Source organism: Odontesthes bonariensis, chromosome 13, assembly GCF_027942865.1.
Source record: "Odontesthes bonariensis isolate fOdoBon6 chromosome 13, fOdoBon6.hap1, whole genome shotgun sequence".
Taxonomy (NCBI): Eukaryota; Metazoa; Chordata; class Actinopteri; order Atheriniformes; family Atherinopsidae; genus Odontesthes; species Odontesthes bonariensis.
Genome location: NC_134518.1, coordinates 10054171 through 10076259, shown reverse-complemented (window position 1 = coordinate 10076259; position 22089 = coordinate 10054171). Strand labels below are relative to the sequence as shown.

Below are 22089 nucleotides of genomic sequence, written 5' to 3'. Positions count from 1 at the left end.
TTAAGAAAAATAATCAGTAAACCTGAACGAAAACCTAAGAAACTGGGAGCAACATAACTCCTCTGCCGTGCCCCTACATATGTTAAACTATCCTTCATTTTCTACTAATAAAGCAGAAAAAAAAACTACATAGAAATGAAACGGGGAAAATAATCAAGCCATACTCACAACATAAGCAAATAAGAAAGGACAGAATAGCATTCAAACAATCTTAACTGAAGTAATTTCTGTGTACACACACACACATACACACAGAACATTGCACATCATGGTGAGCCTAAGTTAGCAGTGAATAAATTAGCCCATCTCTTCTCCATCTCGGGCTCATGAATAAAAGATCTGGTGGCTGAAGAGGAACAGAAAACACATTTACAGAGAAGTAAAATGGAAAACAGAGAAGAAAGAGAGGATGAATACCTGTGTGTGTGTGAGTATGTGTGTGCGTGTGTGTGCGTGAATAGATCATCCCAAATAGCTGCTAACGCTCCTTAACAGGATTAGAAGAGGGATTAGCTAATAGCTGACAGAGAGAATGAATGCTGGAGAAAGGGAGAGGGGGTGAAAGACCAGAGCAGAGTGACGAATATGTGATAGATAAATAGATACAGAGTGAAAAAGAACAAACTGATGATGGAAAATGATGACAAAAAATACAGTAGCACAGAGACCAGAAACCATTTCAGCTCTATAAATCCTATATGCGATCATTTACAAAAAAGGCTGATTAAAGAGCAGTTCAGTACGTTCAGGCGCAAACCCAGAGGAAATGCATTGATCTTGTATAGGCATTGATAAAGTCACAGAATTGATAAAGTAAAGTGAGCATAAAAATAAATAGATCTCTTCTGTGGCAAATAAATCAGCAAGAGAAAATAGCAAGGAGTGCCAAAGCCACTTTTCAAGTTTAGAAGCAGTGAGAGATAAAGTGGATGGAGAAAAGAGCTGCTACATATATATATATATATATATATATATATATATATATATATATATACATACATACATACATACATACATACATACATATACAAATACATATACATATATAGACACTATTTTCTATTATTGTAAAATCTGAACAGATGTGGGTTTTTGACTAGCAACAATTAGATTTGTCACTGTGCTACCTGTGCTAATGGGCTAATGACTGAGCTAGGAAGTTTTCATCTTATACATCAGTGATGATAATTGTACTTATGTCTCTTTTATGAGATGATGCTACCTTACCCAAAGATTTCTAACACATATTTGTCTCACTACAAACCTTATAGTGCCTTGAGTCTTTTTTATTAATTTTGCAAAAATGGAATATTTTAGCTTCATAGCTGGTAAAATGGGCAGGGGAATCCGACTAGGTTGAACTAAGTAACTTTATGTATCACTGACAACACTCACATTAATCAACAGGAGAGGGTCATTTGACATATGATCTTGTCAGAGGAATCCAACAAACTGCGTCATTAAGAAAGAAAATGACGGCATAGTTCAGTGTCTGTGTTTTTCAAAGAACCAAAGCATAAAAATCTATGCTAAATGTCATCTCCTCTCTTCTTTATGTCTGACTCACTGGACAGCAAAGCAGGTTCACTGCTGGAGACAGTGAACACAAGTCAAGGGAAACATAACATTTAACCAAAGGCTGACAACAAGCGCACTGACCTTCATGACTTTGAAGCCAATAAGAGACCTCTATCACACCACTAATTCAGAGAAGCTATATTTTCAGCTGCCTCCCTTTTTATCCTGATTAGTTTTACATTACCACAACATGCTTGTTAGGCAAAAAATTTATAGTCAGGGGAACATTATGTGTTGTAAGTAAGAAAACAAAGTTCATACATTAAACCTTTCTGGATTCGTCGTCCAAACTTGCATAAATGACTAAATACTGTCCATGTACTGTGCCTGTCACAGGTATGTCTGAATTAAGATGGATGTAAAAGTGACCTATGTCTGACTGACTGAGTGCTGACACTTTCCAGATCTGAAAATGGCAGGTTTTTTTTGTGTTTTTATTAAAAAAAAAATGTTTTAAATTGAGCAAATTTCACACCCCACTTTTCTCAGATGGTACCTAGGCTCTGATTCAGAGATTAAATTAAAAAAAAAAAAAAAGAGTCACTGTCTTCTGTTTGAACCTTCTAATGAACCTTGCCTGACAATTGTTAGAAAATAAATATTTCTCCAGAGCTAACAAACACTTCCTACTTAGATCAAATAAAAGTATATTTCAAACTACTTTCTGTGGACACCAACATGCGTGATGCTTGTTACAGCAAGCATGGTGTCGAAGATCTCTCCCTTTGAGCCAGTCAGCCTGGGTCTGTCCTTTTATTGTATATATATACACATAGATACACATCTTGACTTCACCTCAGCACCATTAATTAGTTTGAAACAATTAGTTGGAGCGTAGAGGCACCTAAGATTGGATTAATTATCGGAACAACCTCTCATTTGCTTCCACTGCCCCTGGACCTCAAGCAGTGTCTTGGTGAGAAGCCCTCCCGTCCTCTGTGTTCAGACACAGGAGCAGTTAATGCACACTCTGTCAAACTTGAAAGCTGGTCTGTCCCAAGGTCGATATACTTGGCGGCATAACCAAGTGTTGAAATCCCCGATGGAAGCAAATGAGAGTTAACAAACCAAAATCAATTCCATACAAGGGGCCAAGAGAGTGACCACGGACTTCATGCATGGTTGGTTCACTTTCTGCTGAAGAGGAAACTAAATGCATCTCAAGCACCTCAGATTATATCAGTACACAACCTTATGTCTGAGGACATTACCCTTTAGGCCTCATGGAGAGAGAGCATAAAGAAAAGTGACATATTATTAGCTTCATCGTCCATGAAACAACAACAAATGATACAAAACGCTCGAGTTATTGTTTGTTACACATAATAATTCTCTTGAATTGATCCCTTACACAAGGCAGAATAAATTTGAGCCTAAATCACAGTGTGCGCTGCTTTAGAGGAGAGTGGCCCATCCTCACTGATTAAGATGTCGTAAAAAATTCCCTCTATTTGCCCAAATGAAATTCTTGAGTCAGGTATGTCCAATTCTCCGCCAGCAGAGATCAGTCAGCAGCATATAAAACTGTCTCCTCAACAGCAATGAGAGAACGCTATGTGTGGAGAAAGCAGCCCTCTGTGTCAGCTCAGCCAGGTTGTAAAGATGGGTGTGTGGCGCTAACAGATGTTAGCTTGTTTTCACTCATTGAATTCAAACAAAAACAAAAAAAGCACTTTCTCTTCAAATTTATGTTGGTGAAACAGATACAAACAAGATTTAAAATTCTCAAAAATGAATTAATTTCATTTTTTAGGGAAGACTGAATATATGAAGCTGTGACAAGAACTGCCACGTCAGCCAGTGAAGAGTTAATGTTAGCATGGCTCGCTCTAAAGCAAAACATGCCTAACTGTCCAACCCCTCCGAAGCTCTAAACATTGACACGACATGTCATTTCATTTGAAAAATACATGAAGAGAAAAGTAAAAATGTATTCTTCACAAACATTGGCTGAAGTCTTCATTTCCCAAACTGTAACAAGAGAAATGTTGTTGACAAGATGAAGAACCCAAATGGCATACGGAAACTAGAAATCATTTATTTCGAACAAACAAAACAAAAACAAAAAAAGAGCGTCAAAGCTAGAAATTAGGGCTGGACAACGGTTAAAATTTTTAATCTAATTAATCACATGATTTCCCTGATTAATCACGATTAATCGCATTTATACGCAAAATCCAAAAATGAATTCAAAAGTAGTGTATAGATTTTATCAGTTAGTTTTATTTTAAATGTGCTGCCATATGAGTGAAAGTGCCATAACATTTGTTGTGCAAACACACTTTTAACATCAGCATTTTTATGTAGTTTTTATGTAGAAGCCTCGCTCCACTGTCTGTGTCCTTGAATGACTTGTTGGTATCAATTGTGTGTTTTGCCTTTAAGTGATATTTTAGACTGGAACTACTACTGTGAGAAGACAATTCAACTTGGCAGTGTTTACAGATGACTTTGGTTCTGTTGACTCCGCCGTCTGGAAGAACTTTAAAATGAAAATGGCCGAGTAAAAGTTCCGTACCCTTCTCTATGTTTGGTGGATCCGCCAATTACTTTCTTTTCCGGTTTCGCAGCAGACAGCAACAGACTTTTACAAAATAAAAGCCTGTGAGCAACAGACTTTTACAATAATAAAATAAATAATAAAACCTGCGCTAACGTGCGATAAAATATTTATCGTCGTTAAATAATTAACGAGTTAACTCGCTCAGCCCTACTAGAAATATATGAAATCTTCACTGGAGGGGGAAAAAAAAATTAAAAAAAATGCGGACAGAACTCAAAAATTGACCAGGACTAGAATGGGAAAAAAAAGCTTGTAACGGCAAGGGTCAGTCACTGTGAGAAAACAGAGAGCTTAAATACTGAGGAGAACTGATTGGTGAACGCCGGTAGCGGCTGAGAAGACTGAACACAGGTGCTCCAGTGGAGCTAATGACCTGAACATGGAGACTGAGGAAACTACGGGGGAGAAATGTGAAACAAGAAACCTACATGACTGAAAACAAGAAGAGACAACAGACTCCAGAAATAATGACAAAGATCAAACATGGTGTAGATGAGACTTGGCAGAATCAATCCTAACAAGGAAAACACGACGAAACAAAGAACAGAAGGAAAAACAAGACAAAACCAAAGCAGAGTCCACAAAATTCCCAAACCCTATCTCTGCTCTTACTTTATATGGTTCTCCAAACAGGTTGAATCCAGTGGAGAATAGGTCTTCATCCTGCTGGACCTCCTGGTTTCTCCTCTCCCACTCTCTCCTCTTCAGGGCGCTGCGCTCTGACTCAAGATGACTGGAAAGACACACAGAGAAAAGGTTTGTTACCCTCCCACACACAGCCTGCCATAGACGTACCACACTGGTTAGACAGTTACGTGAAAACAATAAGGTCGAGCTAATGTTCAAGGAGAAGGATTCACCTTCCACATAAACAAGAAGGAAAAGGCAAAAATGATAAATGAGCTCAATCCTGGCATGAGTCTTAAAGTTTTCTGAAAGAAAGAATTCCGCACAGTAATAAGAACTTTATGTAAATGGAGGTTACAGGCCTCAAAAGTATTGTGCTGGAACGGGGTGAAGTTTAGCTTGTCCACATGTGAGTCATCTTTCCATCACTGCCAACTGGAGCTGATAAATTAGTCTCTGACTCCTGCCGAGTCTTTTGACCTGAAAATTTTTGCCAGTTGCCGTTCCCTCAGATGGCAAAGGTCAGACGTTAGTGAGTATTAGTTCGGGTTGTAATCCAGTGTGAAAGGACCTTTTATTAACTATTTGAATTTAATGACAAAGCATGACAAAATGAGGTTTTAAGGGATTCAGTTATTTTGCTAACTACTCCGATTAGGAAATAGAAATAATATATATTTTCAAATATATTAAGCGGTATGTTTAAGAAAGGAAATAGGGATGACGGCTCAATTAACATTGAAATCAAATAAATGAGTAAAGTCTGAAAAGGTAACACACATGCTCATAAACTAACAAAGCACAAGGATTCAAAAGTCTGCTCCTGCTACAAATAAGAGCTAGAAAACCTTTTTACAGTTTTCTTTTAAGGTTCAAGGTTAACATGATGTAACATGTTTTTAGCTGGATAGTTTCATTCATAAGTGCATTTTAACAGCTGGGCCCAGTGGGGACCAAATCCAGGCAGTTTTTACGAGATACTGTACCCGCTGAACCACTTGAAAGGACATTTATGTCTTGTCGCAGTGACTTTGGCTGCATCCCAGTCAAATTTGCTCTTAATCTTCGAACATTCCTGCATTACTGAGAGTAGTCCACTATGTTTTTCCTGTCTTGGAAAGGCACAATGTTTGATTCTTCTGAATTAGGATGCATAAAAATGTAGAATATGAGAGATGAAAACAATGATAGGAATGGCTGGAAGCGAGGGAGAATCTTTTCTTTTGGAAAATTTTTCCTTACGTAACCGACTATTTTTAGCCGAAAACCCTTTCACTGCACAGTCACATATTCACCCTGCCCTCCTAAATTTTTTCAGTCACCAGCCTCCACTGAGAAGTCTACAAGCTGGCAGCCAAACTCAACTCCCAGAAGAACAAAGTCGTGTGTGTGTGTTCATGTGTGTGTGTGATTGCACGCCATGTATGAGGCTGTGGCCCGTTGACCCAGGAAAGGTCATCCTGTTTTATCACATCCACTGCTGAGAGATGAGACGGGCCAGCTAATTAGCGATCAACACAATTAAAAGAGACTTTCTCTTCTTCTCTATTAGACCTTGCCTTCAACATTTAATCTATCAGCAAGATGTGCGTGGGCGGGAGGGAAAAAAAAGAAGAAGCAAAGGGAGGAAATAGAGCGAGAGAAAAAAATCTAGGACCCATGGGAGGGAAAAAGAACCAGTTTCAGGGCAGCAGACAGTTTCTTTAAAAGGAGAGAAAAATAACAGAGTGATGAAAGACAAGAGTGAAGGATGGGGAGAGGAAGGTAGAATAAGACGAAGGATGAAGCAAAAAACAAGAGAGCAGTGGGAATTCCTGACTAAATGATTGACAGGTGAGGTGTTTGTATGTGCCAGTTACAGCAATGCACGTAGATGTGATCATTGTGTGTGCTGGGAAGGCTGGTTGACATGTGCGTAGTCTGTCAGGGCGGAAAGATAACTGACAGTGCTGTCACGACCGCAAACACACATATACTGTATGCACACAGTGCGGCAGTCCCACGTGACGGATCACTGTCTCCGTCTCCGTCTGTCACGCGCTAGACATTCACACGGAGGGAATCAGGTCAGGTGAGGTAATTAACACATCCAGGATTTATGTCCCAGTGTGCGGCGGGAACAGGAAATGGCACGTCGTGTTGCATACAGGTTAACCTGCTACTGAGGCTTGCTCACAGAAGTGAAAACATTTTTTCTTCACGGTAAGAAAATTGAAAGGAGACCTGTCGTACTAAGCTGGAGATCAGCCAGGTGAACCATTTCATGAGGAGGTGGATATATACGTTTTAGGTACATTTCCTCTTGATCACGGCCCCAGTTGTGGAGCAGAGGTAGTTATGGAGATGTTAACAAAAGTCCATCCATTTTCTTTTTAAATTTTTTGGGGCTTTTTATGCCTTTAATGATAGGACAGTTGGAGAGAGACACGAAGCAGGGGGCAGAGAGAGGGGGGAGACATGCAGCAAAGGGCCGCCCGGTGCGGGACTCAAACCGGGGCTAGCTGCAGCGAGGACTGTAGCCTCTGTACATGGGGCGGCTGCTTAACCCACTATGCCACCGACCGCCCCGCCCATCCATTTTCTATACCCACTTAATCTAATTCAGGGTCGCAGGGGGAGCTGGAGCCTATCAGGTATCCTTGGGCGTGAAGCAGTTTGTACCTTGGACAGGACACCAGTCCATCACAGGGGGAACACAGGGACAAACAACCCTGCACACTCACACTCACTTCTAAGGCCAAGTTAGAATCACAAAATAACCTAACCTACATGATTTGGGATTGTGGGAGAACAGTACACACACATGCATGCTAAGAATGTGCAAACTTCACGTAGTTTTTTTCAATAGATGTGATGGTATTAATAACTGCTGTGCAGTGGTTGATGCTCCTCTTCCTTAACTCTGTCATGCTGGTGGCACTTTGGCAGCGCAACATGGCAAGAACACATGGCTCACACACTGTGGACGTGTAGATCCTATTCTCCCGCAGCACTTTTAGCAACTTCCTTTTCTATGAAGTTGCAAAGCTGGTCTTAAAAGACACAAGATTTGTCATTTGTTGCTTTTTTTATTTAAAAAAAAAAAAAAAAGTTTCTGAAGGGTTCTAAAAATCTGTTAAATCTGGGAACAAATCTGCCAAGGTGGCAACACTGCTGGCCTCTACAGCCCATCTGGAACTCGGTAGTAAAATCTCTGGCTACATAATCCTCTTGTCTATAACGAGCACCACACACAGTCGTGTTTGTTGTTCCAGCTGCATCAGTGAAGTCCTCACCTGCTAAAAGTGCATCCTGGCAGGAAAACTAACTTTGTTAGCACCGTTAGACTAATTTTGTGCAGCCTGCAGTGACACAATAATTCAGTGATTATTGTGATGAGAATTGCCAAAACAAAGCTTACTTTATGACGCCACGAGCGCAGAAATCCAGAGAAATCCAAAAAGTAGGCATTCTGAGCAGTGCTCATAAGAATGGCTTATTTATTTTTGAGCCGTACAGTTCTGCAAAAATGAGTGAAGAGAGTGGTGAATGATGAACTTTTACATTAGAAAAGGACACAATGCACGGTCCTATTCTCTGGTTATCTCTACATGTTAATCATTTAAATTCAAACCCGTGCATACTGACACACAGATTTTTTTTTAATGCATTGAGCCCCCTGCAAACTCCCTTCTTGGCCCCTGAAAACAGAAATAATCCAACAAACTCCAGTCAGGGTGAAGAAATTGAAAGACTCCACATACAGCGGTCGCCATCTGGACAGGATAGCCTGGGTTTTGTCAGATGTCAGATTGACGCCAGTGTACGCACTGAGCTCCCCCTTTTTTTTTAAAACTGCAATGGGAGACACCAGCAAGATGATGCCTGTGCTAACCTTGTAAATAGTACAGCCAGCAAGTCCACAATTTTAGAAAAGACCCGATCAGACCTGCATTCTAGGATATCTTTGAGAGTGGCCATTGCTACGGAATGGAATATAGTTATGTCTGCTTTAATTAAGTGAACTTCCTCAGTCGAATATTAAGGGAAAGCAACTGTGGTGAGATCATGTCAGTGCTGTAATGAGTTGGACAGTAAAGTATCACCACTTGTACCCTTTGTATATGAGGTTAGCTGTCACTGTGGAACTTATATTTTTCGGGTTTTGTGGCCAGAGGAGTTAGCCGGCCTGACAAAAAAATAATTAAAGGGGACATGTGGGGGAGGGGGAATAAAAAAAATCACAGTTTCTGTGCTTGATAGCACATCTTTGGTTATCTCTACCTTCTCAAATTCAGTGACGTAACGCAACCCCATCACCAGTGTTGGATGAACCAGTGTTGTGTCTACACATGACACAAACAAATTTTAAACCACTAAGCAATTACCGAAGAACTATTCACTGTAAACTTGGCATATCTCAGCATGGTGTGCAGTGTGTCCGTTAAAAAGTTGAGGACAAAAGAAGTGACAGGCCTAAGAATCCATCTGCAGCAGATGAACAGTATCTGAATGTGATGTCAGCGAAAAAGAGCTCCAACACTTACTTTTACATATGAAAATAACTTTTGGCCCTCTAAATGAAACCTGACACTCAATACAAATGAGCAAGACAACAAACGCAATGCATCGCTGGTGTGCTCAAGCTGCTTCACTGCATCTCAGTGGTTGAATCCTCACGGGAGAAACCTGCCATAAAATGTTATTTGCACAATTTAACAACGTCAGTAACTTAGTCAACACTTGCTGTCAACACTTGATGTATAAGGCTGATCAAAGTGTTTAATATCAGCAGTGTATGTTTTTTACTTCACATTCGAAGCAGATTGCTCTGGTTAAAACACACTTTGCTGCACAGTTGGTGTGGTTAATCTGAGCTGATATGACCTCAGCTCACACTTCCCCTGTATCTCAGAGCAGAGTGCGGCTTATTTTGTATTCAATTGATTTACTTTTTTATTTTCTTATCATTCATCTTTAACTGAGCAGTTAAAAGCACATTTTCTCATGATGTGATGAACTTGGGATGCAGATTTCCCACGAACACAAACAAAAAAAGAAACCCACCACATGACACAGAAGGCATTCTGTGCCTCCCGTTTTCCACTTTAACAAAGTGAAGTGGTGTGTGTGTCGTTATCTGATGATCAGCTGAATTCATTTTATGAAGCTATGGGTTTTACAGTTACCATTCTCCTAATCCTACTAATCCTACAGCAAAGTAGTTTTTGTTCCTACATATGAACAAACAGCAAGTAAATATAAAGATGGTAGTAAAAAAAAAGCACCTTTTCCAAGGTAGTTCCATTGAACTCAGCGAATTTACACCACCTCCCCTCCAGCCACCTAACCCCTTAACAGTTGGGCAATTTTTGCCTGCAACTCCTAAAAAAAAGGATACCCAAAGTACTGTTCTTGAACCACTTCCCACTTGGAGTAGAGGACTGGTTGAGGTCTCTTTTGAAAGAGAACACTCTGAATTTACAACACATGCACCCACTGATCATGTTGTTGCCTTTCCCATGATAATCATACAGAGATTTTTCTTTACCCGTATTATATTTTATTCATTTCAACTTCACAATGTGCAATATTATTTATAATAGGTCACTTTACTCTTTAGTACTTACTTTTTTTTTTCTTACTTTTTAGTACTTGCTTTTTCTCTTTAAAAAAAAAATAATAATGTTTTTTTTAATTTCTTGTTTCATGTCTATTGTTGCTGCTGTGACAAGTGAATTTCCCTGTTGTGGGATAAATAAAGTACAATCTAATCTAATCGAATCTAATCTAATTTTCGGAATCTCGGTAAGTGCTACTGTCACAGAGTAATATGAGCTTGAATAAGTCTTAAAAGTGACTATAGCATAGGGCTGCGGAGTGAAAAACACAATGGGACTACAGCCTGAAGTCTTATCTAGTCCCATTCAAATTTGACTGTAATACAACAAAAAATGAGTATTTTGTTCAGGTTTCTCTAAGGATAGGACCAGGCGTACCAAAGCTGTGCCAAAACTGTGCCATTTGGAAAACCTTGGGGAAAAAAGGCTGCCATTCCTGAACGCTTCAACACACAGTCATGATCTTGGGCTCTAATGAAAGGTTACACTTGGGACTGTCTTATCCCACATCCAGATCCTCTGTCAGTATTACTGACAAAGAGTAACAGAAGCACAAACACATTTTGTCTATAACCAGAGCTTTGTGCATAAAATAAAAGTCCAAACAAATAGTATGGTTTAAATGCAATTAGTTTATATACATAAATAATGACATAGCAAACAACACTGAACAGTATTCACAATTTGTATTAACATTATTTGCTGTTGGCAACATGACAATCGTTGTAGCGGTCTCTGCCTGGCACAAAGCATAGAGGCACATCACATGTGGCCCACTTCACAGGAGTCTTGGTCTGGCAGTGTCTGCACCTGAAGCGTCCAGCTGTGCTTTGTGTCCTGATATGTGCACAGGTTTGTGATGAGTGGCAAGAAATGGCCCAGGCTCAACTGAGGTAGACCCCGTCTCTGCCAACTCCATGGCTAAGGTCTCCCTGAATGCCTTCTGGTGCAAAGGAACATCACCTCTGCTTCTGCCATGTTCTTTGTTCCATCTGATAGATCAACTACCCCCCATGTACCTAAAAGGGCAGTTGGAAAAACAAAAAAGAAAAAGCACACAAATCATTACATTTCAAAAGGCAGAAAATGCTGCTGAGTGATAAGGCTGAGCCCACAATTTCCTTCGGGAACAATAAAGTCTCTATCTATCTATCTATCTATCTATCTATCTATCTATCTATCCATCCATCCATCCATCTGTCTATCTATCTATCTATAACTATAATAATATTAAGTAAAATAACTAGGGCTGGGCGAGTTAACTCGTTATTATCGTGTTAACCTGTGATTTAATCGATGTTAATCGTGATTAATCAGGGAAATCATGTGATTAATTAGATTAAAAATTTTACTCGTTGCCCAGCCCTAAAAATAACAATAAAATATAAATAATACTCACTTGTCGACAGCTCGTTACCCTCTTCAGATGCTTTGTCCAGTCATTATTACTGTCCACATCTGAAGCATCACTGTCCCGGCGTAAACAAACCTCCGAGGTTTCCGCCTTACTGTATTCTGTTTTTGACGTCCATTTAGCCATGTTGTAGAAAAATAAACAAATAAACTGCAGTATCTGAAATTACGCACCACGATGCGTAGTTTGCAACTCAAGAAGCTAGACTATTTCTCTGTGGCGCTTTTTACGCGTTACATTTGCCACATATGAAAGAAGAGACCACCCCTCAACCTGCATACTGTTGTTTTCAGAATTTCATTTGCTATGGGTTTGGCTTAGGGTTTGGAATGCGCCACTCCAAAGTAAAATCCGCCGCATTGGCTCGAGCCGCACACATAAAATTAGGTGCAGAAGCTTTTGACGCATCAGTGAGTAATTGATTATTTTGCCCCAGCAGACGGGGTAAAAAGTCATCAATTGGAGCAAGTCAGATGTCATTCAGAAGTTTAAAGACCAGAGCTGCTTCGGTATCACGGTGGGGATAATACATGATGCTAACTGAAGTTATGACCAAGAATGTGCGGGAAAATATGCATCTGACGGAAATTTTGAAAGTTTGCCGCCACAGACTTTGTATCTTTGTGGGCGTAAGACTTTTTGTAGACTAACTATTTTAGAACAGTTACTGGACCCTTGCCAACGTAACAGGACCGTTTTTGTTGGAGTTGTATCTTGTCTTAGAATACTGTGAGGCTCTATAGGTGACTTTGACACTTTTTTGTATTTGCGACTGGTTTTACATAAGTGTCTACTGTGTTCCTGGATTGCCATACATCATTGGAATCTCAATACCCTTAGCTTTCCAACGGTATATAACATATTTAGGTACATATCAAGGGGGGCTGAGAAAAAACCCAGATTTGCCCTGAAGTATGCAATGTCCCGCCACCGGGACATAAAAACGTTAAGGGGTTAATGAGGAACTGATACGAAGGGAGAGAAAATAGCGCCAAGCGATTGTGAGGTCTGACTTTTTCTGGATGAACGATTTTGTGATGCAAATGTATAACTCTTTTGAACGCATATTATTTTGAGAAGCAAAACGCTTTATTTTTGTGGCCCCGACCAACTAGCCGGACTACCTTCGTCAACGCCAAAATGAGGCCGGAACTCGGCTCACAGGGGGTAAGTCAAATTTAATAAATGATATTGCTAATATGGGATGTCATACAGCTTCATGTCAAAAGATGCGAACTCTTCTTTAATATTGCTGCGACCGGTGAGTTGGAGCACCGATGCCAATGGACACCTTTCATTGCACTGGTACAGGAATCAGAAGAGGTTGCACAGTCGAAAAGAGCCTTCACCCTGGAAGGGTTCGGGTTAACCCGATTCATGGAGGCTGATTGGTGAACAGTTGGTATTCACAGCCGACGCTGTGTAAAAGAACACACACACAAAAACATATCTTTCACGAAGTTTCGTGATTCTAGTCCAAATGTGAGCTGTGGTGGTAAACCTTCCAGTTTTTTTCCCATTTCAGAAAATAAGCAGCATCGCCCAATAATGACTGTGTGAAAAAATGTTTGTTTCGGTTTATTCAACATGAAACAAAAATTTGATCCGTTTTAATCGTGGCATCTGAATGAAGCTTTTTACCAAATGACATGCTGACTAAACAGAGGTGACATCACTAATCTGCTGCTGCTGTTGTCTTCCCTGCTGATTGATGACAGTAAACGCTGCTTTCCAAAGAATGTAATGAAGAAGGAAGCAAAGATATGATGGATATACAGATGGATTGCTGGGGGATAAATAGCAGTGATGATATTGGCACAGCGTCAATGTTGATATTTTTTGTCAATGAAAATGAGGGGATGGAAGCTTTCTTTCCTACCGCTATGCATTCCTTCTGACTGTGTATGTGTTCGTGTGTGTGTGTGTGTATGCCTCCTGAAGTAATGCTGATAGTCAGAAAAAGCTCTGGGAATTTAATCTCAACAGAGCTATGCTGTGCTCCCCTGATAACTAAATGCACACAGACACACATGCACACACACAGACCAATGTCTCGAACTCAGCTTCATCACTGTCATTTCTTTTCACTGCACAGAAATTCAGAACTGTTCGCTCTCTTCATGAGAAGTGGCCCGTAGAAATGCACCAATCCTGTAGCTCGACAGGCTGTGGTAGGGCAGCTGCCCAGTTGAAAAAAAAACAGATTCCTTTCCTTGATTATTTAGGGTTAATCACAGGAGCAATAATGAGGGAACTGACTATTGCAGCTGTATGTAGCATCAGAAAACATTTTCCAGGATGAGGAGCTGATGTTTTTGCTTTTGCATCACAGTTATTCAGCTCACATGGCAAAAAAGTGTATCGAATTTAGGATCAGCTGAGCTTTTTGGGGCTTCTTGAATAATTTATTCATATTGTATAACATGGGACCTTTGCGTTTAATGCCAGTAAAAACTGAACACTACTGGAAACAGTGTTAGAGCAGGTCACTGATTTGAGTCAAACATGTTTTGTCATAAGTAGGAAGGAAGGTTCCAGTCTGCGTATGTCATCAAGAGAGTCTCTGGAGCTGCTTCATTGGAAATCAACTGAAGCCTGACTTTGTGGACTCAAATTGCATTTGTGTCTGATGGGAATAACTGTCAGAGCAGTTCAACGCAACCATTTGGAAATGTACTCCAACTCATCTGGAGCCATCAAGACATTTAGAGCAAAGCTGTCTGTACATTTTGGTCATCTGCAGTAAGCGTTTCTAAGGGAAGTTTTGTTATTTTTTCAGATAGAGCCGTTTAGATCTATGCTTTCCTTCTTAAATGAAAAGTATATGTTTGATGGAAGGAAAAGAATCATTTAATTAATAATGTAGTGTTTACATGTGTTGAATTGCATCTTTCATCTTAGGAAAGGCTCTGAGTGCTCTGAGCCGCGATGTTTTCCTAACTTTAACCATCTTGATTTTAAAAGCTAACCTTTACAAAGTGGTGTGGCCCAGTCAGAGTCACTGAAAGTTTCTCTTCAACAGCAATAAATCCAAGTTTGAATCCTCTACATATTGTGGTTCATCTTTTAGAATTTTTCTTTAAGTGTGACTCTCCTCCGGTGCTTTCACACCTGCTGTCCGCTTATATTAAAGAGAGGTGTGAACAGGACCCTAACGTGTAACTTGGCTAAAAGGTACAACAGTTTTCTTTTGGCTTATGCACAACAGAACTTTATTCGCCTAATAAACAAAACACTATTTAGCAGTGTTTAGACTTCTGTGCACTATATATGTATATTGAAGAAGGATTAAGTCTACATCAGAAGATTTGTCTGGACCAGAAAAGATCTTGAGCCAGTTAAACTCACCAAGACTGGCCAAACCCAACCCTGGAACTTTGAGATTGTTCAGCTTCGCTTTGTGCATAATGTGATGAAAGTGAGAGTTTTTCGAGCAGAAAGTGCAAAATCCCCCTGTCAGTGAACACAATGGAGCTTTGTTCGTGCTCACAACACAGATGGTGGTAAACCTGGTGAGAGATTCTGTTTTTATTTGTCTTCAAAGCTGAACCCACACTTTTACAACTACCTCTGCCAGTAATGAAGTCATTATGACAATATGATTTAACACAAATCATCTTCTGAATCTGTTGATTACAGATGACGGAATGATTACGCCTTTAGCTCAAGTGGTATTTTACTAAAGCCCAACATATTTCCACTTTTTTAAAATTCTATTTAACCTGAATTTAACCAGGCGGCTCAATTAGGAATAAATTCTTGAATGCATTTTTGTGCGTGTGTGTGGGAGACAGCACAGGGATGAGGGGGTAGAACGAGTGTTTTGGAATGACAGGGAGAAGTGAGGGGGATAATGAGGGGAGGAGGAAGAGGTGGAGAGGGGGAAGGAGAGAGGAATAGCTGTCAGCCGGTAGACAAAAGCTTTGTTTGAAGTGTCAGTTCAACGACGAGTTTTGTGTGTGTGTGTGTGTGTGCTTTCAGGTTTGTGTGCTCATTCAGACGGCATTAGACATCAGAGAATTATCAGCAGGCATTCCTCGATAGACAGAGGAGAAGAAGAAGCAAATCCAGAATGCCACCCATGTGAAAATGTATCGCTTTGAGGTTTCTGTATGTGGATGGAGAGGAAGAAGGAGGATATCAGAAATCCTTGTTTTGTGTACCTGTGTGTGTGTGACATGGGAGTAGGTATTATAATGAAACACAGCCTTCAAACACATTGTTATCTTCTGTTTTTGTTTTTTGTTTTTGTGGACAACATACAAACCGGTATGACAGTGATGGATATGTAATAGATTGAGAGTTAGAACAGCGCAGGAGCAACATAGGATTTGACAGGAGGTTTATTGTGAGACACCAACACATAGACGTCACAATAAATGTAAAAGAGTTCCCTTATTTATGTACACATTTTTTAGCATTTAACTGCCGTCCCTTACTGTCACAGTCATCTTGATTTAGTTTTCAAATGATTTCTTTGTTACAAAAAAAGCAACTAAACTATCAGAGGCTAAACGTCAGTACAACCGATATTGTATCAAAAATGTATTGGTAATATGCGACAACCCTGTTTGCAAAAACACATATATCCATATAAAAATAATATATAAACGAGGCTGTGTAGTGTTATCAGAGGGTGGTCTTATACGCTACAGTGGAAGTGGCTGTGATTCAGTAGAAGGAGTAGTTGTGCAAGAAGGAAACAGGCCTTGAGGAGAAAAAAAACAACAACTGTGGTGGACATCCAAAAGAGGAAAATGGACACAGCTCTTCTTCAGGACTTTCATCTCTGCGAATATCTGGGATTCTATATATGGAAAGTGGCAAGTTGATTGTTTACCGTCTCAGATCGGAAACAGCTGATGAATCATGTGATTTAAATCTTTGAAGAGTCGGACGTGACTGTCAAAGTTCTTTCCTTTGCCCTTAATATGCATGAGGGTTTTTTTTCTTTGAAACAGGCAAAACCCATCTCAAACACAAATGTACAGATTTTTGTGCACATTAATTGAATCACTTTTTTCAACTGTTTGAATGCACCTTATCTAATGCACAGAGAAGGAAAAGGCAAACGCCGAACAGTGTTCGAGCTGTCACGCAAACATGTTTGCTATCTAGCTTTTATGGCTGGGATGATGGCTACAGTCGCTGCAGTTATCAGCCTGCCAACGAGGCAAATTATCTGCCACTTTGTGTAGTCGCAAGCATGCAAAGAATTTTGGAAGATGACATGAACATATGTGTTGTTTCATCTGCTTGCAGAACAGAAGCTGGTCTATATGCTGCCTTAACTTTGTTTTTAATTCGAATAGAGTAGCACATCGATCCAGTTCTGTGTTTTTGCCTGAGACTATAATCTGGAGATGAGCCAAACAAAACATCCATCCATTTTCTATCCAAAATATAGTTTTGATAATATATAATGTAGCATCCAAAATAATCATTAAGCCCATACTATATTTGGTTAGAAGATCTGGTTTGGTTTGTTACGGCTAAGACGCCACAACAGTGCCATGTGATGACACGGCACATTTGTGTGTCCCATTTTAAGAAATTCAAGAAATGACTGCAAGTTGAAAACAAATTTTCACTGGTGGAACAAGTGATTTATTTTTGACATTCCACCTGATCGATTGACCTAACCTGACCTAACTACATTTTTTTTTGTTTATAAGGCATACCGAAGCAAACATCTGAACTCCAATATAAACTCTCATTTCTTCTATTCTGCAATACAAGAAATAAAATGTGTTGTCCAAAAAATCAGGGCGGAACTTTGATTCAGTGTTTCTACTTTTCATTCACTGTTTGCCAACGTCCATCACAGACACACTGCGCCCCATAAGTCCCAGCAGGGCATTGGTGTCAGCATCCAACTTCTGCAGCAGGGCCTCTGTCATTTCGCAGCTATGCTGTCACACTTCTTTTTTCCTGTCAACAACAACAGAGATTTATACTAAAAGTGGAGAATATACACAATCAGATTAAGGAACAGATAATATTGAAAATATTCCCTGTGAGCAAAGTCTTCCATTGACACTGTTACTTTGAAAAATATACAGGTATGATCAGAAAAGCTTAAAGGGCTAAAAGTATTGCAGACAAATGGCACTAAAGTCTCCGTGACCAATACATGAAATATGCTAATATTATTACGGAAAAGAGTACAACAATGCTTCATGTTAACAAAAAAATCTTTATTATGATGGTGTAAAGTGTGACAGAATTCTAATAGTTGCACTAGTCTAACACATTTGACACCATCTAGCCTGTTGTGCAGATGCAGAGCTTTGGGCTTCAGAGCTGCATGATGGCGTAGGCAAACTGGCAGTATCGAAAGCTCTGTATTGACGAGGGTAAACAAGTCTAAAAATGACAAATACAAAAAAAAAAGTGTTTCAATAAACCACTTTCTTACACATGACATTGTGGTCGACATATACTCTTTGAAATCAGTTACTTACCTGGCTCAGCAGTTGTTTCAGTGAACATGTCTTCCATAGCATCCACAAGTTCCAGAACCTGGTCAGCTGGTGCGATGGTCTGTCCCCGAGGACGGAGTCTAACATTTCAAAATAAGGATTCATCTTTGGATTTTGTCTACGACTGCTTTTATTTGGCACCAGAAATCTTTTTTTTTTTTTAGGTTTTTTTAATTGGTTGTCAACTAGTTTTTGTGTTTTGTTAGAAACCGACTGCAGCCATATCTATCTGATCTGGTTCAGGAATTGGTTTTGACCTTGGTGCCCTTTCTAACCTATTTTAAGTTTGAAGTATTTTAAGTTATTTTTGTTGAAGTCTGTCTATACCCACTGTATAGCCTGTCTCAGCTGTCATTGGGTGAGAGGCAGGATACACCCCGGACAGGTCGCCAGTCACAGGCGACACACAGACACACAGACAAACCATTATCTACACTCACATTTACTCAATTATTTAGAGTCACCAATTAACCAAACATGTATGTTTTTGGTCAGTGGTAGAAAGCCGAAGAAGCCCGTAGAGAACCCATGTGAGTCAGGCCGGTTGCTAACCGCCACACAACCGTGCAGCCCCGGTTGCCTAGCTGTCATATCCATATTCATTTCTTCCTCTTTATTCTTCATATCTGTACTTGTTTGTTTGTTATGCCACATACGGTATTTCTTTAAAGGGCACTCTTGTGCTGGAGCTGTCCCTGCTGTTTGTTCTCCATAAAAAACCCTGCCACCAGCCCCTGACTAAAGCAATTCTTTGCTCTGGACCAGCAAGAAATTTGGTGCTAGCATAGCCCCAGATGACCCAGATCCGGTGCTTTGGTGGTCAAAACAGAATCAACTTGTTACAATAAGGTTTTGGCTCCAAACCACTACTAGATCTCCTTTCTTAGGAAAACAAAGTATGTAATGGCAAAGTACAAGCCTATGACTTTGGCATGCTTTGAAACTTGTTGCTAAATAAGATGTTGTGTAAAAAATCATTTAAGGCATCCCTCTTACAAGCTCCCTTTAAAAAATGATGGTGATGGTTTGATGGTGGTTCCTTTAAAGGGATAGTTCGCCTCTTTTGAGATGAAGCTGTATGACATCCCATACTAGCAATATTGTGCATGAACATTGACTTACCCCATACTGCGTCCTGTCAGCCGAGTTCCAGCCTCGTTTTGGTGTGAAACAGGCGCGGCTGTCGGCAGGCGGCAGCGTGGAGTGATAACGAAGGGAGAGAAAATAGCACCAAGCGATTGTGAGGTCTGACTTTTTCCTGGAGAACGATTTTGTGATGCAAATGTATTACTCTTTTGAACGCATATTGTTTTGAGAAGCAAAACGCTTTTTGTGGCCAACTAGCCGGACTACTTTCGTCAACACCAAAACGAGGCCGGAACTCGGCTCACAGGACGCAGTAGGGGGTAAGTCAATGTTCATGCACAATATTGCTAGTATGGGATGTCATACAGCTTCATGTCAAAAGAGACAAACTATCTGTGGAGGGGACGTGGTGCATCAGCTGCAGGAGAGAGGTGTGGACAGAGATCAGGTGAGTGATTAGTACACCAGCAACTAATTGTCTAATCACTCTTTCCTTTTAAAAACAGTAGTAAGCTGGACCTGGAGAAGGGAGGACGGAGACACCAGAAAGCACATGTGGAGTCGGACGCACAGACCTTGGGAAGACTCCACATGACAAAAGAATTGTGTAAAAGAAAAACATTGAACCAGACAAGAAAGGCTTTCCGTGTCCGTTTGCTGAAAACGAACCCGCAGTGGCTCAGAACCGCCACACTATCCCTTTAAGTTCTTACTCTAGATAATTATACCATTATTTTGCATAGACATTTAATATTATTAATATTTAATATTCATACACTATCAGTCTTGGCACTTTATAAATATGAAGTACCATGCTCTTACAAGTGGTACTATAGACTTTATATAAAGACGAGTTGGTGGGAAGAATCAGCTTATAAGTAGTAGAGGCCGTTCACAAAAGTGAAGTGTGAACCGACTAGTTTAGAATTGAAGAAGCCTTTCGGATAAGAGGTGAAACATTTTCAAGAACCAAGAAGAAGCTCTTAAGGATTTTCTGTATCATGTGTCTGGATAATTGCTTTTGGAGCCCAGCGAAACAAAAGATTGCAGAGGGATCTAGAGGGTGAGGTGTGTGTGTGAGATTAGAATCATTGTCAAAGCAAACACATTCTCTAGTGATTCCCACTTTCTCCTTCCACCTCTCTCTGACCATCAAGTCCTTGAAATAAATCTCCACTCTGGTCCCTCACAGCTAACAGTACGACAATGAAATTAATTATAACACGACCTCAAAATAGGTACAAAAGTTCAAAATGATGTGTGTGTTCAGCATGAGAGATAATTTTGGTTTTGCTGCTTGAGGATAGTGGTAATTTTTGAAAAACTTTGATTCTTTCTGAAGTCTTTTCAGCTTATTCAAAATGCACATCTGTATTCTCTTAGAATACAAGAGAAGCGTTGTCAAAGACGTGTGATGATCCAAAGCTAAGCTGTGAAGTTTCATACCGTTTGTATTAATCATAGTGTATTGCTTTAATTATTCAAGTGCTGCAATAAAATGTACAAGATGATTGTTTTAGGTATTGTAAAAAAAATGAAATCATTATATTATACCATTAACTATGGACTCGTTTTTTCTTTTTTTCTGCATTCAGGGCCACTACAATTAAAACATAACTTGGTGAATATGTCAACATTTAACATTGATAAAAAATCTAGTGGTAAAATTTTGTGGTAAAGCATTGTTTCAGTGTGACGAATTTTACAGGCTGAGAAGCTGAGGAATGCATATCTGCATCTCCCTCTTTGGCATCCATGCTTTTGCAAGTACACAGATTGCATCTATGCTGAGTGCACCTCGGAGACAGTGCCTTGTCCTTGAAACCTCACGGGAGTCAACTGGCTTTTGAATTGTTTGCATTCAACTGATCAGTGCTGAAATGTGTTTGTGCGCTGCATATGTCAGGGTTTACATCATGCACCCTCTGATTACCCCACAGGAGCAGCAACTCATCAAATCTGTTCAATGAAATTCCAGCATTGGGAAATAAATTAAAGTCACCCTCCTGGGCTACAAGCACATTTATAAAATACGCTAAAATCTGAAAGCATCATTTGATGCACGGATTCTTGGATGACAGAAAATAAAAGGCATGTCTGATGAGCCTGGAGGGATTGTCACCTCTATTTCTGCTGTATTGTTCGTTGTATTTGTTTCCTTGATTCTTAACTTGATTACTTTTTTAAATCATAATAACCCCTGTTTTCTTCCCCTAAACTATTCCAGCCAACAGGATGGGTACTAACATAAACCAGGCAGGCAGAATTTTCATCCACACCTTGACAGGTGGAGCCAGTGAAGATAATTAAGCCAATGAAGCCTACGCAATACACAAAACCGCTTCAGACACCAGATAAGCAACATCACTGACTTCATAATCTGTTAAAGCGTTGACGTTCAATCACTTTTGCCGTAAACCGAGGTATATCGAGTCCTTCTGGGTTGTCAGGTGGTGTCACAGTGAGTTCACCATTTTTTTTGTGCTGTCTAAATCTATAGTGAGATTAAAACACATATCAAGAAGACCTGCAGCAACTCGTTTTTTCTATATTTGCAGGGGAAATGTTGAAAAAAAAAACACAAAGAAAGCCTGTCAGCGTTAATATGGTGCATTAAATAATGCAACAACAGTCTAAACGGATTCATTAACTATGATGATGTGTCCACTTAATAGTTATCAATGCACAACTTTCTAGGTAGGCAGTATGGTGTGTGGGATTCCAGACCCATCTTTCAAC

The 22089-nt window shown here is 39.9% G+C and overlaps 1 protein-coding gene across 2 annotated transcripts in view; it reads right to left on the bottom strand.

Annotated features, from left to right (window-relative positions):
* aff2 (AF4/FMR2 family, member 2) overlaps positions 1–22089 on the bottom strand; it is a 202730-nt gene that overhangs the window by 142918 nt on the left and 37723 nt on the right. For both annotated transcript variants that reach the window (XM_075480879.1, XM_075480880.1), the window contains exon 2: positions 4754–4874. In XM_075480879.1, coding sequence (XP_075336994.1) covers positions 4754–4874 — 121 coding nt within the window. The remainder of the gene's footprint in view (positions 1–4753; positions 4875–22089) is intronic.